The 26,787-nt window shown below is 35.9% G+C and overlaps 2 protein-coding genes across 3 annotated transcripts; both read right to left on the minus strand.

The window, feature by feature from the left end:
* Positions 1-1,097: 1,097 nt before the first annotated feature.
* Positions 1,098-15,753, minus strand: LOC133315827 (zinc finger CCCH domain-containing protein 41). Of its 2 annotated transcripts, XM_061517511.1 has the most exons (6): positions 15,619-15,753; positions 13,291-14,181; positions 5,568-6,761; positions 4,880-5,206; positions 2,508-2,989; positions 1,098-1,420 (listed from the first exon to the last, which is right to left on the minus strand). In XM_061517511.1, exons 2-5 carry the CDS (start codon positions 14,074-14,076, stop codon positions 2,540-2,542), a joined length of 2,757 nt encoding a protein of 918 aa, XP_061373495.1. In that variant the 5' UTR covers positions 14,077-14,181; positions 15,619-15,753; the 3' UTR covers positions 1,098-1,420; positions 2,508-2,539. The 2 variants fall into 2 exon arrangements, with proteins under 2 accessions (XP_061373495.1, XP_061373486.1); XM_061517502.1 differs by lacking the exon at positions 1,098-1,420 and having other exon boundaries at positions 2,210-2,989.
* Positions 15,754-21,127: 5,374 nt separating this feature from the next.
* On the minus strand, positions 21,128-25,867 carry LOC133315895 (uncharacterized). The gene is made up of 3 exons (XM_061517583.1): positions 25,387-25,867; positions 24,246-24,524; positions 21,128-22,473 (listed from the first exon to the last, which is right to left on the minus strand). Exons 1-3 carry the CDS (start codon positions 25,735-25,737, stop codon positions 21,346-21,348), a joined length of 1,758 nt encoding a protein of 585 aa, XP_061373567.1. The 5' UTR covers positions 25,738-25,867; the 3' UTR covers positions 21,128-21,345.
* Positions 25,868-26,787: the final 920 nt, after the last annotated feature.

Genomic DNA, 26,787 nt, shown 5'->3' on the forward strand with positions numbered 1-26,787 from the left:
TATAACCTGAACCAAGGGAAAAAATTATAAATATCATGATTCAGATGGTGGAAAAGAAATTTTCTTATAGGTTTAATTTTCCAATTATTTTTTATTGAAATTCAGATTTCAAGTTCAGGAGAATAAAGAAAATATTATTGAAAGCCACAATGCTCAAATCAACTTAATCTAACTTGATTTGGGGGGGGGGGGGGGGGATTCATATTTTTACACAAATAATTAATGGGAAATTGATTTCTATAATTGTGGCAAAAATCATTCCTTTGTCACTGACACATTTTTATTTTCTCTCTTATTTTTGCATCAGTGGCAGAGCCCTCATAATAAATATCCCTTAAATGCAAGGTATAGTAAAATGGCCCTTTCAATGAATTTTGTCCCCTTTTATCTTCCTTAATATTCAAAAAAATATGTTAAGTTGATTGATATCTCTTGCTTCTTTCCTTTCTTCCATAAATAACTACATTGGTTAAAGTTGCTAAAACGATTAGAAGGTTAAAAACATACTTTTCTAATTGGCCCAATATAAACGTAAAACCAATTTACAGCTAACTTTATGTAAATGCTTGCAATGTGCAAAATAATTGGGACCCTATAGCCAAGTGAAAACTCTCACTTGCCAAGTTAAACTTTAAGGTGGCGTTTGGTATAGAGACTTTTTATAAATTCCTGAAAAACTGAGTTTGAGATTCTAATTTATCCATGTTTAGTATAAGAAATGCAATTTTTTTTTTGGAAAAATCATATTCTTGGGATTCATTTTTATAAAAGAAAATACCAACTTAAAATACCATAAGATAAGTGGTATTTTGCGAGTCCCATATGAGGAGAATCTTTTGCAATTTCAAATTAACCTTGGCTCTTTATCGTTCTTCTTTGGGAACAAAATTGGTCTAACTTGCCAAAACAAAATATCTTGAACAGAAGCACTAGCATTGTTTCTCACCGACGAACGCTATCTCCTCTCTCTCTCTTTTTTTTTTCTTTTCAGAGTTCTCTCTCTCTCTCTCTCTCTCTCTATATATATATATATATATATATATATATATATATATATATATATATATATATATATATATATATGCTCTTATCTCACTTTCTCTTATTCTACTTGTCGTTCTCTTTAATTTTTTTTTTAGTACAAATTCGCATCAAACAAAGGATAACCCCTCTCTATGTAACTCTAATTGGTTACAAGGAATGATGCAGGTTCTAGTGGGACCTACTTTCACCATAGACGTTCAGTTGTCTCCGTCACCACCGATCGAAGAGAACCCAAGCAATGATGCCGGCAAACGAGTAGTTTCGTTGCCCATTTTCGAGGGCGGGATTTTCGTCGGCAAGTCCTCAGAGAGCTCGTCGTAGGAAGAGTTGTAGAATATATCAAAGATCTATATCGTGGTCGAAGAAGATAAGAAGTCTGGAAGTTAGGTTGTCTCAAGGTTAGTTTTGTAAAATGACGCACATTCCTATCAATATTTTACAGTCAACCAAACATACTATCAGAAAAATTGACCCAACATTTTCAGGAATATTTTGACCTAGTCTACCAAACAACTTTTTAATAACATTTCTAAAAAATTCACTTTCACACCATATTCCTGAGATAAATAAAAACTTTATCCTCTATCAAATGCCCCTTTAAGAAACCTTCTAAAATTGAAGGCATGAGCATCTATTGACGGCAAAAATTACATTAGTATACATTAATACCAATAATAAATAAAAAAAGGCTCAATATATTGGCATTAGTTATTAAGAAATTAAAATAGAAGCAATTAAATAAAAAGAAAAAGCATACATTATCTTAAAATCTAAAATGTATTTGATATTTCCTTCTATAAAAAATTAGAAAAATATAAAACAATAAATTTTTATCAATTTGTACCACTAGAACACGTTAAGTAGCTATAAAAAAACCTATTATAGTTTATTTTAAAAGTACAAAAAATAAGAGGAAAACTTTTAAAACTTCAAATAACCAGTCACTAATAATTACTTATTTTGTAACACAATTTCAACAATTTGAGAGTGAGAATTTATAACTAATAATAAGTAATTTTTATATATTAGTCAGTTTCACTTTAAAGAGCATTAAGCTAAGAACAAGAGAATTTCAAAGGAATAAAAAGAACACTAAGGTAAATTAAAATAATAAGTAGAAATGAAACAAGCAACATTTCAAGATTAATGGAGTCAAACTAATCGCTTCAACTATATTTACTGTAACTAGAAACATAAAGGGAAAGGGGTTCCCGAATATTTGTCATGTAACCGTTAACAGAATTTTGAACTCCAAAACTTTTATCCTAGAGGTGAACTATCCAAGCTGAGAAACAACATGATGCACCATTCAACTAATACCACCAAATACAGGAGGCAGCCAAAAAGAAAGAAATTTACATGTCTCGAAGCATTAAAAAAGGAGATTATGGAATAATAAATTTTCATAAATTGAACAAAAATAGGATCCTGAAAATTAGAGTTTTGATAGATTAAAATTTTACCTCGCTGTACAAATCTGACCATTAGTAGATCCTCAACACACATTGCCCTCAGGTGATTGTTTGGCAGAAGAAACTTGCCTTGGGGTAGACTGCAGATCTTCACCAGGTTCTATTTCCATATTTTCCAAACCATTTTTAGTTTCAGAATGTTTAAGCTCGCCATCTGATACAATTGCTTCTTGGTTTACAGAGTTTTCCAATTTTTCTTCAGAATGGTCCTCTGTGTCTAAGGGCTCCTTGGGAGCAGATAGAGAACGTTCTCTACTACCAGTGGCATTGCTAGAATTAGTAGGCGCCAGCCACATGAATTTCAGATTATGGTCTTTCCAGCATTTTCCATCACTAAATGCCCTCTCAGCTGCACGACGAGTAGTGAAAGTTATGTGTGCCTCTTCTTGGCTACAATCATTAGCTTGCACATGTTCTACCTCCACAGCGGAAAGTTCACCATATGGCAAGAAGTGTTCCTTCAAAACAGCAACCTAAAAGACAGCATTTTAGTTAAGCAAAAACATAACAAGATGAAGCTGTCTGTGCCCCGTTTAATAATGGCTGAGTAACATATCTAAGAGACTAAGACAAAATGACCATATAAATAGATAGACTTCTACAAAATCACTTTTTTTCATCTGATACCACAATAAATTATCTCATAGTAACTTTTCGAATTAAAAAACGATATGAGAGGAGAATATATTTCACTTGGGCATTTAGTTTTGACATGATACCAGCTAATACAGTAGACTCATGCAATGCAAAGGGCTTAACTATTTAATCTTGTAGGTTCTTTCTTAAAAGTAGGTCACGCTAACTCATGATCAATGAACAATGATCAACTTCATATGGATAATCACAACTTAAGGCACACAACACACAGTAAGTATAATTTGTTTTACATTGACAAGACTTTATCGATAAAAAGGGGAGACCAAGAAGATACAGCGAAAAAGTAAGGGATAATGCAAATGCTATTACAAGCTAATAAGAAATGAAACTTATACCCCTTAATTGGAGTTCATTACAAGCAACTGCTATCTTAAACCATAAGAAATACATACCACTAGTTCATACTTAGTGCGTACTGTAAGCAACCTTGTATTATGCCACAACGTGGTCAAATGTATGATCAATACCATTGCTCATTGACTTATAAACAATTTATGTTGTTTTTTCCAATCGTGAAGGAATTTAAAGCTCACTAAGCAGTGTAGCAGGTTGTGCTAAACATTGAGTCATCTTCGTTTTTTTCCACCCATTTCTTGAGGCAAGTCAAAGAACCAGACAAACAGCCAAGGGGCTCTATCTATGGTGGGAAACTTGTACACAATAAGGAGGAGTAGAAAGCAAATTCTAAAGAATTGGGATGAAGTAATTAATGAGAAAAACCCTTTTAATTGACATTAGGACTGATGTGATTATGCCCTGTTAGGTTGGTGAGAGAAAGTGAAAAAGACCAAGTAATACAATAGAAAGGAAATGAAGAGAATGAAATAGATGACAGTCGTAAGACATTTCTATTACATTTTATTTAATTTAGAAAAATGGAAAAGCAATATCCTTAATTAAAAGATTATAAAATTATAAAAAAAAGGGAAGAAAACTGACAATTAAAGAGTGTCAACTTTCTTAGTTTAATTCTCTTCGCTTGGAATAATTAGGGTCTCATAACTCTTGCACCCAGAAACCTCACCCCCAAAAGCAAAAAAGAAAGAGAAAACTGTACTGGTGGATTGAAAAATACAATCCCCTTTTCCTCCACACTAAATGATGACCAATCAAAGGATTGAGTCAAACCTTTAACTAACTTTCCCTAGCTCCCAGATCTCTCACCCCATAAAATACATACAAAGGTATAAATAATAGGGAATTGGCACCGTGACTAATGGAATTTGAAGTATGAATTTTTATAAGAGTGTTAGCATTAAGTTGTACACATCATATACAAACCTGTTAGAAAAAATACAAACAATAAAAAGGAAGGATGGCAAGCCTATCATTTTCTTGTCTCAACCAGTAACTACTATTTCTTCTTTCTATCTATAATAACTAGTATTTCTTTTTCATAAATATCCTAAAATGGTTCAGATTTGGGAAAGACAACTAAGAAGACAGATCACAGACTACAACATCGCTAGGACCTGAAGGTCTTCAGAATTCAAATTTAAAAAGAAGAAACCTTTTCCAATACACATGGACATATATCTGATTCAATATTTGCTGTTTTCAGATGTGAGTGCATGTCCAACTCCAACATGTGATGAGTCTTAATCAAGTGATGGTATTAAAAACAAGTGAATAAACGAGTTGTGCCATTGCAAAAATTCTCCTTTCTAACAAGTCCAAAGATAGAAAGACAGAGAGAGAGGACTTACATTTGCTAGGCCAGCCGGCAAAGGCGGGGTGATTCTAAATGCAGTTGGACGATTGTCCAATTTGTATCTATTTACAGGCACTAATGGTTGAATTGGCTGCTTCAAGCCTGTAGACTCTTGCAGTCTCATTGTTGTACTTGCTTTAGGACTTTGGGATACAGTATTTACCAACTGTTTGTTTTTATCAGATGCTGTCTCTGTATGCAGAGATGCCATACCAAGATCAGCATCAGACGATTGAGGAGAAGCCAGTTTGGCAACATCAGATGCTGTTTTGGGTCTTTTGGCAGCTTGCTCGGTATCTACTTCACCCTTGAGTCCTGTAGCCTGTGAATAATCAGAGTTTATATTATGAGAAGGAATGATATCAACATGGGAACAAGATGATAACAGAATGTAACAGGAGAACGGTAATTATGCCTAACTTCTATGTCTAATTTTTAATACAGTTATGTAGAGGATAAACTATGAAATCCATTTTATTAGTTGATATCAGATATCCTCCACTTGGACTTCAAAAAGGCAGCATATGCATTGTTGATACATGGTACGTGTTACCTAACACCAAACTAATCACATTACTTACTACTAGTATAGCCTTTTAAGCTTCTAACAGCCAAAAGGTCACGAGCCTCTACACCAACATATCATCAATTATAAATTAAAGGCAAGGACATTTAGGTTTTACCTGTTTCTCAAGTTTGTTCAACTGGCGCCTGAACTCATTACGCTTTTGGTCCAGCATTTCCTGCTTCTTGCGCAGTTCTTCCTTAAGATGCTCTAAGTTTTCAAGCTTCTTTTGCAAAGGAGGTGGAACATTGGATCCATCTGCAATGACAGGCTTAGGTTGATCAGAGGGTGGTGGTACATCAAATGTAGTCTTTGAAGCATCAGCTTGATGGATATCTTTTCCCCTATCAGTGACAACTGGAAGAGATGGAACAAAAGCAGATGCTTGCCCACGAGGAGTTGCAATTACACCATTCCCACTTGAAGTGCTATCATTGCGAATACTATCACGATTAGCCCACCATAGCTTGATAAACCGATTACCCATTACAGCATCCGGTGCCTTCAAAGCAGCTTCAGCCTCTTCCCTCTTGGAGAATTGAACAAAAGCTCGTTCGCTGTTCACTGGAATATAAATGTCAATAACTTCCCCAAACTTCTTAAAATGAGCAAGAAGAGCCTCCCTTTTGTTACTTTTCAGAGGTACCCCATTTACAAATAGAGTTCGCAATGCCTTTTGTGATGGTTTTCGTATGTTACGCATACTATCAGTCTGTGCCTTCAAATGAGCATCCAAGACTTTTGGGTCAGCATCATCTGCTATAATTTGCTTTCCTTGAGAGGAAGCACTATGAGCACCAACTAATTCATCATTATCTTCCTTTAATTGATTCTCAGGATAATGAAAGGAACTCAATGTAGAGTTAGTTTTTTCTTTCATGTCAAATCTGTTTTTTGAACTACCAATTCTGGCCCAGACAGATGAACTAGCACCCTGTGAACTGACAGAAGTTCTGGTTGTCCCGACTGGGCAATCACTATCTGGAGCGTCACCAGATATGGGCTCGGTGTCATCAATCTTGGATGACTGAAGAGTTAGGAGCGCATTTGAAGACTCCAGACCACTATCATTCCAAAGGGGTTGATCAGGATCATAAAGATCGGCTCCACTTGTGCAACCAGGACCAGGATACGCACCATCCAAGGGCAAAACATCATCACCGACTACAGACTTGCAAAATTTTCCAGGTATACATTTATTGTTAATAGAAGTGGTTGAAGCATTTACTGAATGTAGAGATCCAGATCCAGCAGGTGCTCCAATTAGGTGTGCACTTGGAAGCGAAACAGGAAGGTTGAACTGTGAAAGACTCTGAATTGTGAACAACAAATTAATTAGTGAGTTTAACAATGAGTCAGACCCAATAAAAAGAACCATGCATCTAATCCAACCAAAAGACACTATAATTATGATAAGGTGCAAAATCTAGGACAGTACAACATAAGTCAACACAATACTCCAATAAATATTAATATTAAATATCTAAAAGTTCTACAAAATGCAAGTTTGTGTTACAAAAATCCAATAGCATATAATTTATGTAAGCATTCTATTAAAAAACATATGCAAACATGTTTAGTTCAAGAAGGAACAATGCACACAAGAAAAGAAAAATGAATATCTATGGGCCAATTTGGTCAATTTGGTTCAAGGAAATGCTTTATGTTTTCACTAATAATTACAAAAATGCTACCATGTTTTCACTCTGTTTCCTATTTTCAAAGGTTTGTACAGGAAATGATGAAAACAACAAAATGTTGTTTCTTACAACATTTCCTTAAACCAAACAGATCATAATTTTCCAAAACCAATTCTACCAAATAGACCATAAAACATGTTGAATGCTTAGCTTCGCTCCGTGCCATCCAAAACTCATGCACAACAGTACTGAACTTACCAGACAAAGTTCAAGGAGACCATTTCAACTTAGAACCCAAACCTAACTCCCCCTAAGCAACAAACCCAGGTAGTTGCTCCATGCAAGAAGTATTGAGAATAGGTTGATAATTAAATTAGTCTTATGCAATTGTTACAGTCGCTATATATAATAGAGCCTCCGTTGTGTTTTTGATATACGAATTCCAACAATCATCTGTTGCTTTCTCATTATTCAAAAAAGCATCAAAGCGGTACGATACTTCGTGACCTATTCCATCACCATTTTGCTTTTGAGTTCCCTAAAATTTGAAACTCTTCGTCAATTACTATTTCCATCTACCATCTCTTATTTGTTTGTTCCCGTGCATCTCAAGCAACCTTCATCTCTTAGTCGTATAGTCCCTTTGGCAACATTCTCATACACTTGTTGCATTTCTAGTTACCTGAGCCAGCCGTCGTATGCATATTCGTCAATGACCTTTCCAACTAACGACTAGCGGATCAAGACTTCCTTCTCTCGATCTATCCAACCATCCAAGTCTGGTGGATAAAGACTTTCTCACGCACTGACATACACTACCTTTAGTTGTGGCTGCAAATTTCTTCCACACGTATGTCATAGAGCGTCTAGCAGACGCCTTTGTCCGCCCTCCACAAACAAGAGCACGTTGGCCTAATTTGTCCATATCCAGCCTTTTTCGAGAATGGTTCCACCATTTCAAGCTTTCTCCGGCGAGTCAAACAAGTTTTCCGGCCAATGAACGACAAATATGGATCGTGCCGATGAGATGAGTCCATACATTCTTGACTTAGATTCAGAAGCCTTCAAGCACGCCCTTGTGAAAAGTTAAAGCTTACAATTTTGGGCCCAATGTTCGAATATGGTTTTTTGGAATGTTTGCCCACTATTTTTGGGTCTCCTTTTGGCATTCCAACACCTTTCTGAGCAAGTTTCTCTCTTTGGTGTTTTTTCAATGACTTTTTCCGGCTATTCCTTGGTGTTTTAGTCTTTCCAACCATATTCATTTAAATCTAGTCCTTCCTAGTTGAGGGTCCATCTTTTTTTTTTCCTTTTCCAACATTCCAACTTTACAAGTACTTTTTTCGGCATTTCCCAGCTTCTTTCCACTGTTGCCTAAGCCACTCGATGTCCGCCCAACACTTATTGTTCCTCTCCAGGCCTTCTCATGTTCTTTTGATCCTCCACTCCAGCATGCTCACACTATTATCTCGTCAAATCTAGCCCTTCTTGTTGTTGATTGTCTCTTTCCCAATGTGAAACATAGCATTTTTTTTTTTGGGGGAGGGGGGGGGAGAAATTTGGGATTTGCATTCTAGTCCTGTCGGAGCATCAAAGGTAAAACCTCAGAAATCACGTTAAAGTCAATAGAAGACATGACGTAAGGTGTGTCTTCAAAGAAAGTGACATTGGCAAAGGTATACAATCGGCAAGTGATAGAAGAATAATAACGATATCCTTTTAACATCCTGGAATAGCCAAGGAAGACACATTTAATAGCACAAGGAAACAACTTATCGCGGCTTGGAGAAAGATCATGAACAAAATAAGTACATCCAAACACCCGAGGAGTAATGGGATATAAGGGAGAGGTGGGATCTAACAGTAAAAGACAAGACAAACTTTATTATTGATGACAGATGAGAGCATAACCACTCCCCATTAAACCCTGACTATCGAGAGTAGGGGTGAGCGCAATCCTTGTATGCAATCTTATCCTTGCATATTTGCAATGAAGCTGTTTCTCGGATACGAACCATGACTTTTCAGTCACAAAGAAGCAACTTTACCACCACCCCAGGCTCGCCCTCTTTGATAACAAATGAGAGCATACAATTTGATTAAATAGTTAGTAGTTAGGAGACCATCAATCCAAAAATTCAAAGGCATCCTTGCTTGTAATAACAATGTACAAGTTGTTTCAATAAGATGACGGTTTTTCTTTCAGCTACTACATTTTGTCAGGAGATGTGTGGACATGAAGATTGATGTAAAATACCACGAAAAGACACAAATGATCAAAAATCAGTGGAAAAATATTCCTTAGCATTGTCACTAGACAAAACCTTGATAAACTTACAAATCTAGTTTTGAATTTTAGTATAGAACAACTTAAATATGGAAAAGAGTTCAGACCCGTCTTTCATTAATAATAGCCAAGCACACCATGAAAAATCATCAATGAAGGTATCAAAATACTTAAAACCAGAGGGTATGGAGACCTGACTTGGGCCCTATATAACAAGATGAATGACAGAAAAACTAGATTTAGTTTGACTCTTGTACTAAGTAGGAAAGAAAGCCTGGACATGTTTCCCAAGTTGACATGACTCACAGTTTAAAGATTTTAAGCTAGCAAGAATTGGAACCATTTGTTGAAGCTTTGATAGAGTAGGATGATTGAGACACTGATGGAAGGAAAGTTTCAATAGCAACGCACACCAAATGTTTTGTTGTCTTGAGATCATAAAGTCAATATGATTTATGTCTCACGCATAGAAGTTAATTGTGCCGCAATAGCGGCGCCGTATGGGCGTTGCGGTGCCTCGCTGCACCGGAACGCAATAGCAGCCATTGTTATGGCATTTGCGTCCAAATCGTGGCCATATTGTTGTCTTAAGGCACAATGTCAATTTTTTCCTACATTTAAAATGTGCAACAAAAATTTTTTAAGGGTTTTTTAGTTTATCTGCGTCTTTCCCTGTCAATTTTACTATCTTTTCCTTTAAAAAATATTATTTTGTCGTTATTTCTGTAATATATCTATTCCGCTATTTCCGCAACCGCAACTCGCTATAGCGCTACAGCGTTTTTCGGGGTTGGCCACGATATGCCGCAATCCGCATTTGATAACTTTGGTCTCGCCAATCACCTGTCCCGTACCATGTTCCTGGGTGACAGAATAATTAGAATGAAAGGTTACTGAATAGTTAAGGGATCTCATAAGTTGAGTCAAGGAAATCAAATTAAAAGGACGTCCAGGTATGAATAAGTTTTGTTTCGAAGATATAGACGCAGTAGGAAAACTATGACTAATGCCTTGGGCAGACCCTTTAGAACCACAAGCTAGGGTGACAAAACGAGAGAAGTCAAGTCGAGAGAGAGAGAAGAAAAAAGTGACAAATTATCAGTTATATGGTCAGAGGCACCTAAATCAAGAATCCATGGTACATAATTACTATTGTACAAGACATGCAAATTGTAGAATTACCTGTGTATGTGATAGTGGTAGCAAAGGACTATGCCTGTTTGATTGTCTTTGGCGGGAGGTACTCTACCATCAATTGGAGATACTCCTGAAACTTTATCTTTGTATAAGATTGTTTATCCAAGAGGACATTACAAGATAGATTTATCACTTCGGACAAACAAGAGCCTCTGAAAACAAAGGAATTTTCATCACTTGAGGCCATAAGTGCTCAATGAGGTTGCTGAAACAGGGTGAATAATACCCAAAACACATGAACAGTACTCAAAATGAGGTGGGATTTGATGACCCACTATCAAAACGATCTAGAACCCAACGATTGATCACCAAGAAGGACAGAGGAGGCTCCGACAAACACAAGACCAACAATGTGGGCAACTGGATGGCGACGCGTGGCACTCACGCGCTTGTGAGTGGGCGACACGTGAGATTCACGCGGAGGGAGAAAAAAATGCACGTGAAGGCATGTGTTGGAGGATCTGACAGTAGCGCTCCGCAGGTGGCCAATCGGAAGACTCTGAGAGAGCACGGTTTTGGTGTAGTGGGGGTCTGCCTCGAGTTGCTTAAGGTTCTTTGTGAATCTAGCTCTTAATACCATGTCATGCAATCAACTCTCTCAAAAGCTTAAACTGTTAGGTGAAGGCAAATAAATGATTTTTAAAATTTTATATTATATTTCTAACAGACAAAAAGTAAACTTTACTAGAAAGAAAAGAAAGTATAAGGATAAAAACAAGATAGATAAAATCAAGAATGAATGCAGAAGGGTTCCGCATTCTCACTGCATCTTGGAAATGGCCTTTCCCCTAGACAAACCCTGAGCAGAACACCACAGAAGAGTAATAAGCCTATTCTACTACAAGTTTATGGCTGACAAGGATCCCTTAATGACGCAAGGGTTCTATTCCAATCAAATGCATCAAAGAATAACATATAATGCACAGTCATACAAACATATAAACTTGTCTTTTGCTTCTTAATCCCTTTATTGGGTGTCTAGTGCTTCATTCAGATACAAAGGGTTTTTCATATGCAAAGTATACATGAATTTCACAACGTTAAAAATACACATTTTACTGTGAAAATTCCCCCACGTTTTATGGCTGCTACCATCATACTTGTGAATAGCCCCGCTTTAGTGCGCTATAGCAGAGTTGCGTTGCAGTGCAGTAGCCAGCCGCCACAGACCGCGCCGCAACTGTCAGGCAAAGTGTAGCGGATGTAGCGGCCGCTATTGCTGTTGAATAGCGGCGCAATACCGCTACAATAGTTTCTGCAAAAGTGTTCTCGTCGTAGAAGGAAGAGATTTACAACTTAGATACAAGTGAAAGTGAAGATGAAGATTTGGATGTTCATGATTTCAATTATGATTAGTTCCTTAAGTTCTTTGATTTTGACATTTCACTTAAGTGGTAGTTTGAATTTTGACTAATTTTAACACCTTATTTTGTTGTGTTACATTATTTGAGACTTAAATTCCTTCAATTTGCTTATGATTTGAATTTTAATATTTGAAATCATTTATGTTTTAAGTTTGAGATCCTTCAAATTTGTTTTTTATGTCACATTTTCATATTTTAAGTTTTATATTTGTGTAGTACAGTTTAGTGTATCACTTAAGTACGCTTTGCACAGTAGCGTTGTAGCGCTACCCGCTATAGCGCTATAGCAGTTTGGAGGGTCAGCAGCTACGCGCCGCTATCCGAGATTAATAAGTATGACTACCATGCATGATTATAATCTTTATCCAAATAAACTTGAGGAATGATACATATAACTTGAATTGAAGAACATATGATTAAAATTGAAGCTAATTTTCAAATCAAACCTCACAATTTTTTTAATGTGAGGTTTTCATTTTAGAAACCACTTCAATTCAGCCTTATTTTTGCTTGGAGTGTCTGATGTTGTGTTTTATGATGGGAAAAATAAAATGTTGTAGGAAAATCCTAATCTCATGTCATAGATACATCAAGTGTGGGACCCACATATTTAAAACAAAAAACAAAAAAAAAGTGGCACACCTTTTTATGGTGTGTGTAGGAAGGGTTTGTTTTCTTATGCAACATGAGAAAAACAAACCCCTTAATATATTTAATAATAGGGTCAGGATAATTTTGTTCTGGTATAAGTTACACTCTCAATCTTAACTATTGATCTTATTTATATCCAATAGTTCTAATTTATTAGATATTTGAGCTGTTAGGTGCAAGCAAATTAATGACCAAGACTTAATATAAGACTTCTTATTGTTACACCGGTGTAAGAATAACTAATAATAATATAACTAATATAAATGAATCATGCATTGCACATGCCATTGCTTTATAAGTAATACTCAGAGGAATTATCATTTCTTTTCACTTTGATAAAACAAAGTTTGATTAAGATTCACAAGAGATGAGAGACATGCAAAAGGGAAGGACAATAAATGCTACCGGAACAGCCAATAAAACAGGCAAATGCAACAGCAAGTCATCAACAAGTTTTGTCCCAACCAAGCCAGCAGATCATACATTAAAACTTCCTCGGTATATGAACAACTGAAACATAATTGTTGTGCAAGAATTCTGAATTGATTTCAACTACAGTCAGTCTATTCTTCATTGAAGTGAAACAAAATAGGAATATTATTCTATTGAATTTATTCTATTATAGAATTTCTCATTAAATTTGAAATATAAACTTCGCTCTTGTTGGCTGAACAACAAGAAATATCTTAAGAAAAAAGGTACCTGAACATCTTCAATGACAATCCGATTAACACCATGTTCCATAGGGCACATGTCCCCTCTAAGGCAAAATCCTCGTTCCTCAAAATCTCTACATCGTTGGCGTGGAATATTCACATTTAAAGATGAATTAATAGGTGGTCTGAGCGTTCCTTGTAAACCCATTGGATGAAGCATATCTAGGCCACCATTGGGTACAGCTGGAAGTAAACCAAATGTGTTCCAGGATGCATTTTGTGCATTGGAAACATTTGGTAACCCGCGCCCAGTATACAGGCTTGGTGGAATGGACCCCTGCGGAACCATTTGGGAAGCAGCAACAATTGAGCTGAACCTAGATTCACGTTGATTCCAAAAACCAGATTCCCTGCCTCTTCCCCTACCAGCACCAGGGTCTACAGTAAATGATTGGTTTGCCCGTAGTCGTTGACTCATATCCAAAGGTGTTCGAGGAATTGAAGTCAAGCCAGGGCGCATTCTTTCAAACTTGGAATAGAATTCTTTATGTGCGGTGGCATCACTGTAATTTTTCAGTGTTTCAAAGGCTAGAGATTCATTTTCCCTGAAAGGATGCCGATTCCCAAAATTTTTGTTACGCTTTCTGAATGGCCTGCTAATAACAGCGTCTGAAACATCTCTCTCCAAAGATTGCGAACGAGCTTCCCGCCTCCGATGCTTATGATTCCGATCATCATCATCATCATCACTCACTTCCTTCTCCTCGGGATCACTGACACAATCAGATGGTGCAACAGATTCTGGTTTTGGAGATGAAACTTTCAGCTCCATTGATTATCTTTTAATGGAAGTTTTACAGTATCTTCTTCCAACCCCCAACTAGGAATGATATGCCAGCTTATGTCGTCCGGAACAGTTCCAGAAATACAAAGGGACCTACATCAATAGAAAAACTAGAAGATCAAATACGAGAAAATTTGATGTCATATTATAAATATAAAGGATTAACAATATTACCCACAGCAAATTCATAAGGCACAGGCTACTTAGATATATATATTATGTTATGTGCTTTTAATGGCCAGTTTCCTAGTCATGTATCCTCGCACTCAGTGCAAAGGAATATGTGACACAGTCAATTTGCAAATCTTAATTTACTAATTGCAGAATATTTGTGAAGAAAGATATTCTGAATTTCCAAAACACATTAAACAAACATCAAAAGATGATGCCTTAATTGGGAGTCACGTGCAGCAAGTCATTCATATTATTCCTATAAAGAACCAAAAATAAAGAAAAAGGTCTTGGAAGTTATTTTTTTATTTCATGAAACAATACTCAACGGATAACACGCAAGAAACTCATAACAATTACAACGCAAGAAACTCAAACAATTACAAGAGGATAAACCGATATGAAACCCAAACTCTTCCGTTCAATTGTAGTGAGTGAGAAAGGCTTACTAAGCCTGTTAAACAATAAGAGAAGAATTCGGCATGTCCCAATGGTTTCTTAGATATATGTGAACTATGCAGCATGTTTTGCAAATTAAGACAATAAAACCATAAATACTTGTAACCACCTAACGCCAAAAAGGAGTTTGGCTCATCAAATTATAAATAAATATATAAATAAAAATATCCGTGTTTTCAGGACACACCCAAGGTTGATTTCATCAAAGACTACAAAAAGCCCACCACAAATACAGCCGCTGGGCAACATAGAAACAAATGTGCAGCTGATTCAGAAATAAAACAACACATCACAATATCATACAACACATTAGGACTTTACCATAAAAGGAGGCAACAGATCTCCAGCTACCCAACATCATCATCTATGACAATGCAGTAACAGTAATTTCACCACTCTAAGCTAAATACATTCTAGACCAAAGTAGTTATCAACAGCTCAAACCTGCAGGTCAAATCACAACTGAAACCCCAGCAATCAAGCAAATTACAAAAAATAAAAAATAAAGTGTCATTTGATTATTCATCAACGCTGTTGAAAACACTGATTAATCCAAGTGATAGCCTAATTGGAAAGATCTCCCACTATTGTTTGCCCTAACCAAAATCCTTGTTCGCATCCCGACGCTCTTTCATTCGTATTCTACCCTCCAAGTCATCAAATAACAACCACTACACTGTGCGTCTACCACGCAAGGGGGTTAACGTTAATAACGACGGAGAAAATCACCAAATTACGAATCCCCCTTCAAAACACAAAAATTCACTGAAAACGAAAGAGAACGCAATCACAAATATACATGGCTATTCCATCCATTCCTTCAATTAAGAAAAGAGAGAGGCAATTCGAACAACCTATCTTATCCACATAATTTTTTAGAGAGAGAAAGAGAGAGAGAACCTGAGGAAGAAGAAGGAGTCGTGGAAGAAGAGGCGACCTTCGTATACGGCGATGACAGTTGTCGGCGGCGGCTGCGGCGATTGGACGGAGGAGCTGAGAGTGAGAGCGTGGTGCGTGCGGCTCTCTGCCTCGAGACTTAGGAGAGAGAGAGAGAGGTTGGAGGAAAGGAAACAAAACAACTTAATCAAATGAAATAATCTATTTTCTTTTTTTTTTACTTGGTATTTTTATGCATTTTTAGCATAACAAAAAAATGATTTTCAAATGTAAATTCATAATTATAATTTATGTAGTGTAATGTAATTTAATGAACCTCTCGTAGACTCTAAAAAAAATCATTTGTAGAAAGTCACACACACCACATCAACAAAATAGAATTGATTTTCAATCGTCCATAGTTTAATACTGAACTGAATTAGAGTATGAGATGGAAATATGTTTCCAAATGGGTAATATACGTTAATCTAAAGAAGACATAAGAGGTAACACTATGGGTTCATCAACCGATTCAAATCGCGGTGACCGAACCGAAAAATTGATAACCAGATAAACTGAAAATCGAAAAACTGAAAACTGACAAAAAAATCGCAAATTTAATTGAATTGGATCGGTTTTCAGATCGATTGATGAAAATTGATCTAATATATTAATTTTCCTCTACCTACTTGGGTCTTTCCCTAATCATAACTCAAAAATTTCTAAACCCAAGACCCGTTAATCCATCAATTAAACCCAAGAAAAGACCTAGTCACATCTCATCAACAAAATTCATCTGTGTAAAGTTTCATATCTCATTGTCAAAAAAAATTATATTATCGTTTACTAATGCTTTTGTATTTAAAAAAAAAATTACAAAACCAATATATACAAAAGATATTATTTGTACAATAATCATGAAACAAATTTTAAGATTTTCAGAAAACCGATCCAATCCAAACCGAAAAAAATTGGATTGTATCGGATCGGATTTGATTTGAAAAGAAATCCAAATCGAATGGATGATTATATGATCAAACCAAAGGGATTGGATTAGATGATTTTTGCTTCCAAAACCGATCCAATCCAGACCGCGAACACCCCGAACCAATGATCTTGTGGTGTTTTCGATTAGCTTTAAAGGTATTGAGGGTGTAGAAGGGGAATGGTGTATATGGGTTATGGTTGTGTAGAGAATTCATAATAATAATAATAATAGTGAGTAGAATAGAGAAGATGAATAATAGACGAGATAAGACCTTTTTCTATATATATATATATATGGGATAGGATATTGTGACACCCAAGTTATGTTACACCCATGTGACACCTAGTCAATCTCACCGTTAGATCGATTATGTTGATCCAATGGTTATATTTATTTCCATCTTTGTATGGTCATGATTTCCCAAATTTAATATTTTACATTTATTTCTACCTTTGTATGGTTATGATTTCCCATATTTAATGCTTTCACTTTAAATTTGGGAAATCATGACCATACAAAGATGGAAATAAATATAATCGTTGGATCAACATAAGCGATCTAACGGTGAGATTGACTGGGTGTCACATGGGTGTAACATAACTTGGGTGTCACAATATCCTATCCCTATATGTATATATATATATATATATATATATATATATATATATATATATATATATATATAGAAGTAGATCCTTTGACACCAGTGTCAAATTTTAAATTTGACACCTCATCTGATAACCATTAGATCAAAAAAGATCAATGGTGTCACATGCTTACAAATCAGAGTCGTTGATCTTTTTTGATCTAATGGCTATCAGATGAGGTGTCAAATTTCAAATTTGACACCGGTGTCAAAGGATCCTACCTCATATATATATATATATATGAGGTTAGAGATTCCTTTTTAGTGTGCAAAGTGTGACGCCATAATCGTTTTACAACCGTATGGTGTATATGGGTAATGATTGTGGAGAGAATTCAGCATAATAATTATAATAATAATAATAATAATAGTGAGTAGAATAGAGAAGATGAATGATAGAAGAGATAAGATCCCTTTATTTATATATATATATATATATATATATATATATATATATATGAGGTTAGAGATTTCTTTTTAGTGTGCAAAGTGTGACGCAATAATCATTTTGCAATCGTGTGGATCTCACTAGATGTGAGGCAGCATGACCTGTCAAATGTAAAGGGTTATGCGTGCAAGGAAAACGTGAGGGAACACGTATATGAAGAAGCTAAATACTCCACGTGCTGGATAATAGTGGACCCTCTGGACATATTAGAACTCGACTGAATAGGTTCGGCTGGACTAGAACAAATACTAAATAATGAAGGAATATCTCATGTTTCCTTTTTCTTGTTTATAAATTGAGATTTTTATTCAACTTCCTTTAGTTATTATGTTCCTTAAGTATGACCTTAGAGCTAACTCTTCCTTGTAACAAAAGTATAATAAGATGAAAATGGATCTTCTCATATTAAATAAAACATGATATAGTCATGTGAAAAAAATCACAACCACACAAAAATAAATCAACGGTGATGATAATGCAACTACTTATTTCAATATTTTTCTCACTCTTCCTTATTGATCTGGATAAAATATAGTAGACCCACTAAAGGTTAAAGCCCAAACACAATAGGCCCGTAAAGGGTTAAGGGCCCAAGTAATGCGTGATATCCATGTCGCGTAAAAGAAATTAGAGGCGCGATGGCTTCATCGCGCCCAAATCGTCTTTAACGTAACTTCATAGTGAAGGAAGTGATCAAATAGGTAAAAAAGCCACCGCGCTATAGAACTAATACACAAGAGACAACACCAGCTTGCCACTACTCTATCAAGATAGCCTGATATAATGAGATAGGGTCAGAGCAACATCAGTTGAACCTGCACCCCATCTACAGCCAATCAGAAGATACACTGCCTATCAAAGGTGTAACGCCCGGCCACTTCAAGAATTAACGATTATCCCCACATACTAACACGAGACTTTTCAGTGTGTTTTTTCCTCACTCGCACACTTTTCGGGAAAACTTCCCAGGAGATCACCCATCCCAGAATTGCTCCAAGTCAAGCACGCTTAACTATGGAGTTCTTCCGTTCCGGGCTACCGAAAGGCAGATGCATCTTGTTAGCACAGGTAATACCAATTAATTCTTATAAGCTATCCCAAACTGTGCAGCCTTATACCTGCACAACCTTTGGAATCCCTCTCTTTCGGGTGTCGATTTGATTCATTCATGCATGTAACCCCCCGCTAGAAGCCTGTCAGGAGCCGCTTCTTGTCCGTGCCTCTTTGCACCGGCGATCACTCTCCGTCCTCGTCAGTGCTTGGGATGTTACAAAAGGCAGTATTTGATTCACTATATAAGCAAAGGGTACAAACCCATGTATAATAATATAATTCAGTAAGAATACCACATAAGTCTGACTTTGATACTGACATGAGCGTCGGAGTGTCATTGCAGGTACACCCCCAGTCAAGATCATCGCGCCAAAGGATAATCATCTCATCGTGTAACCAACAACTATCAACAGCCCAGAGAACAGTAAACCAGCCCAAAGTCTTCTCACATCAACCATGTCTGATTAGGCCCGGTACATATTGGCCAGCCCATATTATATTAGTCTGATCACTTATCATCATTGATCAATCTTTAAATGAAAATAATTCCCTCACATGATCATATCATGTTTTATTTAACATAAGAAAATCCACTCCCGTTGTAATATTCATTCTTAATCGAGTTGTAAAGCATAACAGTTTCTTCTCTAATTTCAAAGAGATTTTTCCATTTTATCAGGCATTTAGTGATTTATAATGATTGGTAATTCCAATGATTTTTTTTTCTCCATTTTACAAATTTTGTTAATAAAGCAGTAATCATCAATATGTCTGTGAATAAATGAGATTTTTCACATTACGTGATCGTATTAAAACAAAAGATATGAGAGAATATATTTACATTATTAAATAAGAAAAAATTTAAAAAAATTTACATGATTTAATTAAGGAACGAACCCTCTGCATGTATTATTTAACATGAGTTAATCATGTGAAAGGATTTAAGTCCTCTATAAATAAATCAACGGAGATGAATGAGAGAAAAGCAATTAGGACAAAAAATGAGAAAATGATCAATGTTAATGTGTCTATAAATACATGATATCCTCGCACATAATTAATTATATTAAATGAAACATTAGATTATGATTCCTAATAATTAATACTCATCCATGCATAGGTATATAATAAGTCTTGCATGTTAAATAATTTTAACAATAAATCTTTTATGTGTATAACGTACTGTGGCATGGTAAAAAAAAATTGGTCCAATTGCTAGTTTTACACAAAAAACGTACACTAAATTTAGGTCATTAGAAACTAGAAAGCATATTCATTTTCTCTTTAAACAAGAAACCTCAATTCACTTTGTTTTATACTGAATCAAGCAATGAGCTATTAATCTCATCATGCTTTTCCTCGTTCTCCATGTTTGTGTGATGTTCTACTTATAGTGAGGGCTAGAAAGCTACATGAGGCAATTATTTCATTACAAGTCAACAAGTTTAGCAGATACTCCATAACTTTTAACATTAACAGCTGGAACACATATGCTCTAGGAAAAAAATTTCGTTATGAAAAAAAAAAGACATCTCATTGCAAAACTGAAAACTCTATTGGCGTATCAATTGTTAACGAGTCATAAACAAATTATAGTATAATTTATAATTATACTAAATTATAAAAAAGTTAGGGGATACCCTAGGATTAATAAAGGGTTATTCTTACAAAAATGTATACAATAATACAAGGTTGCACGAGTACATGATAGTTATTATCAGAAGTCATATATGCATTTTGGTTATCAATAACTCACTTTTTTTTTTGACATATCGATTATAATTATCTTTTTGAGATGAATCGACATTCCAAATATCTCCACAATATTCAATTCTTTGAGCCAGCTAATGAGACTAATCACAAGTCAGGGCTTAATCTCAATTAAAGCTTATCGTCTCTTCCGAAAATGATATATTTGATAAAAATCAAACCCATATTCTCTATCCACATTTTGATCACTCGCACATACTTCTCATCCTTTCCTCACTAATGACACAGCATTAAAAGATACGGACAGTTACATTATAATAACCACAATGCTCTTGCTTAATAAAGATCCCATGCTAGACTCTTACATTTGATTGCTGATAATGTTATCCAAGTAACTGGTAAAACAAGTTCATTATATGATATGAAATCCTATGTATATACTCACTGTTCTCCACAACCATATTCAAATCATGTTTCTTAGCGCACATCACCTCGTCCACCATTGCCTCGTGACAAAGTCCTCAGCAAGCGAGATTGTAAGCAACCAGCTAATAGTCGCAAAGTTGGTGAGGATCAAAACATTAACGGATAAATCAACCCAAATCAAAGAAAATATAACATGGAAACTAACAAACAAATCTTGAATGTTCAAAGTAATTTTTAGAAATCCACATCTATTTATTGTGAATATACAGAAAAAACATCAAGATAAATCGGTCCAAGACAAGAAAGCATACGAGTTTCAACTCTCCAAGAAACAAGAACAAAGGGAAAAAAGAAAAAGAAAAGAAAGAAGAGTCAAAATATCCAATTTGGCACAATCCACCATAAAGCCCTCCTTCCTCATAAATCTTCATCACGGAACAAGTGATTCTTCTATACACAATCCAATTGAACAATGTCATGCTACCGACCAAACCAACCTCTTTGAGGCTGCATTTCACCTTCATTCATAAGCTTATCCAGCACTGCATTTAGGTCAACTGATTGACCATTATCTGTCAGCTTCCGAACTGTTGCCCTCACATGGTCTCTAGGGAATCCCATACTCGACACTTTGTCGACTACATCATCAATAGAAACCTTGTTTCCAGTTCCACCAGAACCTGAACCACCACTTGCCGCAGATGCAGTAGGTAATGCTTGTGGGAGTACCCGAGCAGTAGGGAGCTGTGGATAACCACTTCCACCACTTGGAGAACCAGAAGCAGTGGGTAGTTGGGGTGGTTTTAGTGCAGAAGTGCCACCATACTGAAGTGATCCACCATAACGATATGCCTCAGCAGGCCCGGATAATGTACTGTATCCAGATGATGTACCATATCCAGAAGAATAACCTGAACCAGATCTACTCAATGGTGGTTCATATGCATTGGATGGTGTCCCATAGAACTGTTGGGAATGAGGGGGTCCACTCGGTGGCTGAGATGGTTGCTGTCGGATATTGGGAGGATAATTCTGAGAAGGAACATAAGGCGGTTCCTCTACATGGTGACCTAGTGAAGATTGTAGTAGAGGCAGATTTATGGGTGACAGTGAAGGCTGCGGTTGAGGAAGATGAGGAGCTGGCTGAGAGTACTGGGGAGGAGGGGTTTGTTGATACTGTTGATGAGGAGGTGCCCCAGGCTGAGGATGTGGCTGCGGAGCTAAAGCCATTTGGTATTGCTGATTTGGGGTTTCCTGAGATTGAACCGGAGGTTGGAAGTATGGATCTCTTTGAGGAACAGCTGGGATTTGGTTCTGAGAGAATTGATTTGGAAGTTGAACTTGAGGTGGCAAACCCTGTTGGGGGGGAGGTTGAGGAGGTGCATTTGGGGGAGGAACCACAGGAATTGATTGTGGAAGATTTATGGGGGAAGGATGGTGTTGTTGAGATTGCAGGGGAGCAGACGCAGCTTGCTGCACAGGATCTGTAATTGCAGTAGTTTGAGTTTCTGATTGTTGATCTGTCTTGGATAATTGTAGCTTCGCCAGTTGCAGCTGAGCTTGCATTATATCTTGCTTGTCCTTGATAGTCTCCACCCCTGTTTGCACCTGTATATTTTGTGTGTCAAGCAAAATAGTGAAAAAAGGACCAGTACGAGAATAAATTACAACAAATCACGAACTAAAACTTAGAGCTAAAGTAAAAGTCAGGATTATATCCCAATGGTAGCACGTACATACAGCAATTTTTCTCATACATAAAATCTACATAAGTTTCCCCATGGACCGTTCATTCAAATAATTTGTTTACCCTTTCCTTTTTCTTTTTCTTCATTTATTTGGGATAAATGCATAGTTGTCCCACTTCTTGACCTTACCAAACAATGGGATGTGTTCCTCTGGGTTGATGATTAAATAATTCAACCCCTCGATGCTTTTTCTTAAAGGTTTTTAATTCAAATATTTTATCATCTATTTCTTAATGTTAAAAATGAATGTCATTATGAACTAACAATTTCATTTCAATACTATTTAATAATTGTTTTGCTATTATTGAAAATTTAAAAAAATATTAAATTCAATCATGTTTGCCAAAGACCTCTACCAAAAGCTTAGGTGGCTTCAGATTAATCTTATTATATAACAAAGTAAGAGTCGTTGAACTAACCAAATTCACAAAAATTTCAATTTATTCAATTTTACAAGTCAAAAGTGCACAAACACAGGGTTACAATATAACTTTTGCATGACAAACTGACAGCAGAAACACATTACTCAAGTCATAATATCATAACCTTGAGCCTATCTAGTGTGCCAAAAATGACATTATAAATGAATGGCATGATGCCACAGTTGGGACAAAAGATACTCAAAATATAAAATTATAATACAATCTTTTTATTAAAAGTTTCCATGACATTGAATCAATCTTCCAAATACCATCAATTATCTTGGGGTCACATGCATGATAACCACTAGGTGCCCCCTACCACATTTTTATCCACAAAATAGTGGCATAAGTTTTCTCAGGTACAATCACAGCTTACCATCCATTGGCCAAAGTCACTGTTGGACACCCATGGCCACCATGCACACGGTGGGTGCCACAATGTATACACTTTCACCTAAAGGCTCAAAATTTTGGGAATAGTTGGTTCTTGACAGTATGTACAATGTTACAATCAGCCTCAAATTCAATATCAAATTTAGACCAAATTAATGAGATCTTTTGCTCTATAAGCTTATACCTACACCATTTTCCTCAGGAGAAACTCAATCTTGAGTCTTCAAGCATTTAAAAAGGAAAAGCCACTATTAAAATAAATAAAAAACTAAAAAACTGGAACAAATTATAAGCTCACAGAACTAAAACTTGTCCATATACTAACAAAGCCTTGTGAGCTGGTGATCAAGAATTTTAGTTGCGGTAAAAGCCTTTACCCTTACAAGGATAAGTCTGCGTAGATCTGATCTCTCAAAACCACATCCCCAACAATGATGGGAGTCTTGTTCATGGGCCATCTTTTGTTTTTTATTTTACTCAACAGAAAAGTTATCCAGGAAACTATAAAGACAGAAAAGAAAGAATCTGAACTAAGGACCCTATGGATATGCTAAGAGATCGTCATAATGTCTGCCTGTCTGGTGTTAATCAAAAAAAATTCTTAGAATCAAATTGAATGGTTGAACAAAAAATGTTTATAGGATACAACTATTTACGGTATTGATTATTATTTTATTTACCAGGATAAACTTAGGGAAATCTCATATACATAATTACATATATACAACAAATATTTACATCAACCATAAGAATATACCAAATGCTGCCAACTATTACGATTAGAAGAAAAAAAGAGAGAATAATGATGTTAAAATACCTCTTGAAGAATATTCTCCAGATGCCTCAATTTTCCATCAGTGCTACCATGATTGTTTCCAACAGATACCTTTAAGTCATCCACAGAATTCTCAAGACGATGGGTTCTGGTTTCTAGTTGTGTTAACCGAGCACTAACACCTTCTAGAACATGAACCAAATTTTCCATATGATTCTTCACAGTTCGATCAATCTCAGACAAAATTGTAGTATCAGAAGCATTTCGGTCCTTTTCTACAATGACCTTTGCAGGCTCAATAGAATCCAGAGAACTGTAGTTCTGCACAAAATAAGGATGAATACTTAATATTGATGAAGAAAAAAACCACTATACCTTGATTGTACAATAAATTACTAATGCCTCCTACACAACACAACACCATATATGATCACCAGATTATTCAAATATACAAAACCTTGATTCAACATCCAAGAAATATGACAATTTAAACTATAAAGTTGAGAGCACAATTCATATTCAAGAAGTAAATGATAAATAAATAAAAATAAGATAGTGTCCGCTAACTCTAATTATTTTCACCACAACATTTGGAGCCCAGTCACGAAGACAAGTATCTTAATTCACACACAAAAATAAAGAAATTTCCAGAACATAAAGCTCCGACTTGTCATTTGAAGCCAACACCACAAACAGCTATAGGATTTTATGGTCAAGCACTCAAGCCCAAAAGGGCTCTTTGGTAGAATGTACAAATATGTTAGACTGAAACTGAGTGGCCTCCTAACTTTCAATGCTGAAACCCCAAGATCTCACAAACTCATCTTCCATTTTCAATACGCACTTGCTATTATGAATATACTCAAATATGCATAATTTCAAAAATAGCAATAAGCAAAAACAACAGCGAAATATTACATATACCTCCTCCCCATGCATTGAGAGATTGCAAAACCACAAGTCACACAGGGAGACCACATCAATTTAATTACCAAACAAGGCTTAACAATTCATTATCACCCTAATTAATTTAACATCCATAATTAATCGGATAAGCCAATCATAACAAGCAAAAAATTCCAAGTTCCAACAACAGCCATAAAAAAACATGTATCTAAACAATACCCAGATAAGCAAATGAGGTAAAGATTGAAAATTTGGGTAAAAAAGGTGAGAATTATACTTTGAAGATAGGAGGGGAAGAATTAGAGTTGGAATCAGAGTTCCAAGGCCTAGTAAAAGCGGCACCGAAACTGGGGGCAGAATCGTAATTAGAAGGCTGAGTTGAAGCGGCGAGTGGGCGAATCGGTTGGAAATCGTAGCTCGGAACGATGTCGTCTTTGTTGACACCATTGCCACGCCCTTGTCCTTCTTGTTCTTGTTGTTGTCGTTCTTCTTCTTCAACAACTTGGTTTTCGTGTTGATTTTGATGTTGTTGATGCTTCATGAGGTCGATCAAGTCCTTATTGGACTGAGTTGAAGATCCATGTGTTAGATCCATTATCTGCTTGTCCATGAACGGCGTCGTATTCATCGATCCCCGATCAACTCAAACTGAAACTCAAAACACACAATGGTTTATGAGTTAGGTATGTATGTACGTCGTCGTGTCCTTAGCAGAGAAGAAAACCTCTTCAACAACACTATAACTTTCTTGCTTCTTCCACCACGTTTCTTTTGCCTCAAATAAACTCTTAACTATGTTTATTTATTTACGAGTGTATAATATTCATAGAAAGAGGTCATTTTGGGTATAAATCACGGTATCTGTCATATTTTAATTTGTTTAAGGTTATAATAATTTTTAATTTTTTAATGTCATTTTAATAAATATTATATAAAATTATTTAAAGTAACATAAAAAACTTAATTTTTTTTTCTTCTTCTTTTTATAAATGAAACTTATTTCTCCTTATTTGTTTGCTTTGCGGGCTCTTTTTACTCGTAACCTCTTATAATTAAATCTTATTTACTAATTTCTTTTAATTTGATGGTTATAAACTTATAACCCTTCTCTTCTCTCACATTTTCTTAAGGGGCTTTTTGACCCTTATAACCCTTTATTAATAATTAATTATCAAATTTATCTTCATTATTAACTATTTCGAAAATTTAACCCCCTCAAAAAACGTAACACTAATCTGCCCTTGTTTGACCGTTGACCACCAAACCTACCTGGGTATTTTTTGAAATTTTGTGCCTACCCAGGTAGTGATGGGTGTACTCGGGTACTTTTCTTGGCACCTGGGAAATTGCCTGAATTATTTACCCGGGTAGGGAGGAGTGTACCCGGGTATATCTCAACGGTAGGGATTTTATATAACCCAGCAGCCCCCATTTGAAAAACACACAAAGGGGTACCCGAGTAGAGCTGTTGGAGGTGTGTTGGTTGCGCGATTGAGGACGAAATCTTGCTCAAATTCTTCTATTTTGTGATCATCAGTTCGTGCACGTGTGAATCTCTGCCTTGTACCGATTGAAATCCATCCAAGGTTATTTTTTTTTCTTTTTATCAATTATGTTCTGATTTTGATATGTTTGTCCCTCCCTCATTTGAAATTATTGCGTTTTTGTAGTTTGCATG

Source organism: Gastrolobium bilobum, unplaced genomic scaffold, assembly GCF_033153095.1.
Source record: "Gastrolobium bilobum isolate Gb01-03AN ecotype WA unplaced genomic scaffold, APGP_CSIRO_Gbil_v1 utg46394, whole genome shotgun sequence".
NCBI lineage: Eukaryota > Viridiplantae > Streptophyta > Magnoliopsida > Fabales > Fabaceae > Gastrolobium > Gastrolobium bilobum.

Excerpts from the sequence above, each read along its gene's own strand:
- LOC133315827 (XM_061517511.1), bottom strand. The coding sequence starts at position 14,076 with ATGGAGCTGAAAGTTTCATCTCCAAAACCAGAATCTGTTGCACCATCT. Across the intron at positions 6,762-13,290 it reads TTGTCATTGAAGATGTTCAG|AGTCTTTCACAGTTCAACCT; the intron begins GTACCTTTTTTC and ends TTCACAATTCAG. Across the intron at positions 5,207-5,567 it reads TGAACAAACTTGAGAAACAG|GCTACAGGACTCAAGGGTGA; the intron begins GTAAAACCTAAA and ends GATTATTCACAG.
- LOC133315895 (XM_061517583.1), bottom strand. The coding sequence starts at position 25,737 with ATGAATACGACGCCGTTCATGGACAAGCAGATAATGGATCTAACACAT. Across the intron at positions 24,525-25,386 it reads CTTCCCCTCCTATCTTCAAA|AACTACAGTTCTCTGGATTC; the intron begins GTATAATTCTCA and ends TATTTTGTGCAG. Across the intron at positions 22,474-24,245 it reads TGGAGAATATTCTTCAAGAG|GTGCAAACAGGGGTGGAGAC; the intron begins GTATTTTAACAT and ends CAAAATATACAG.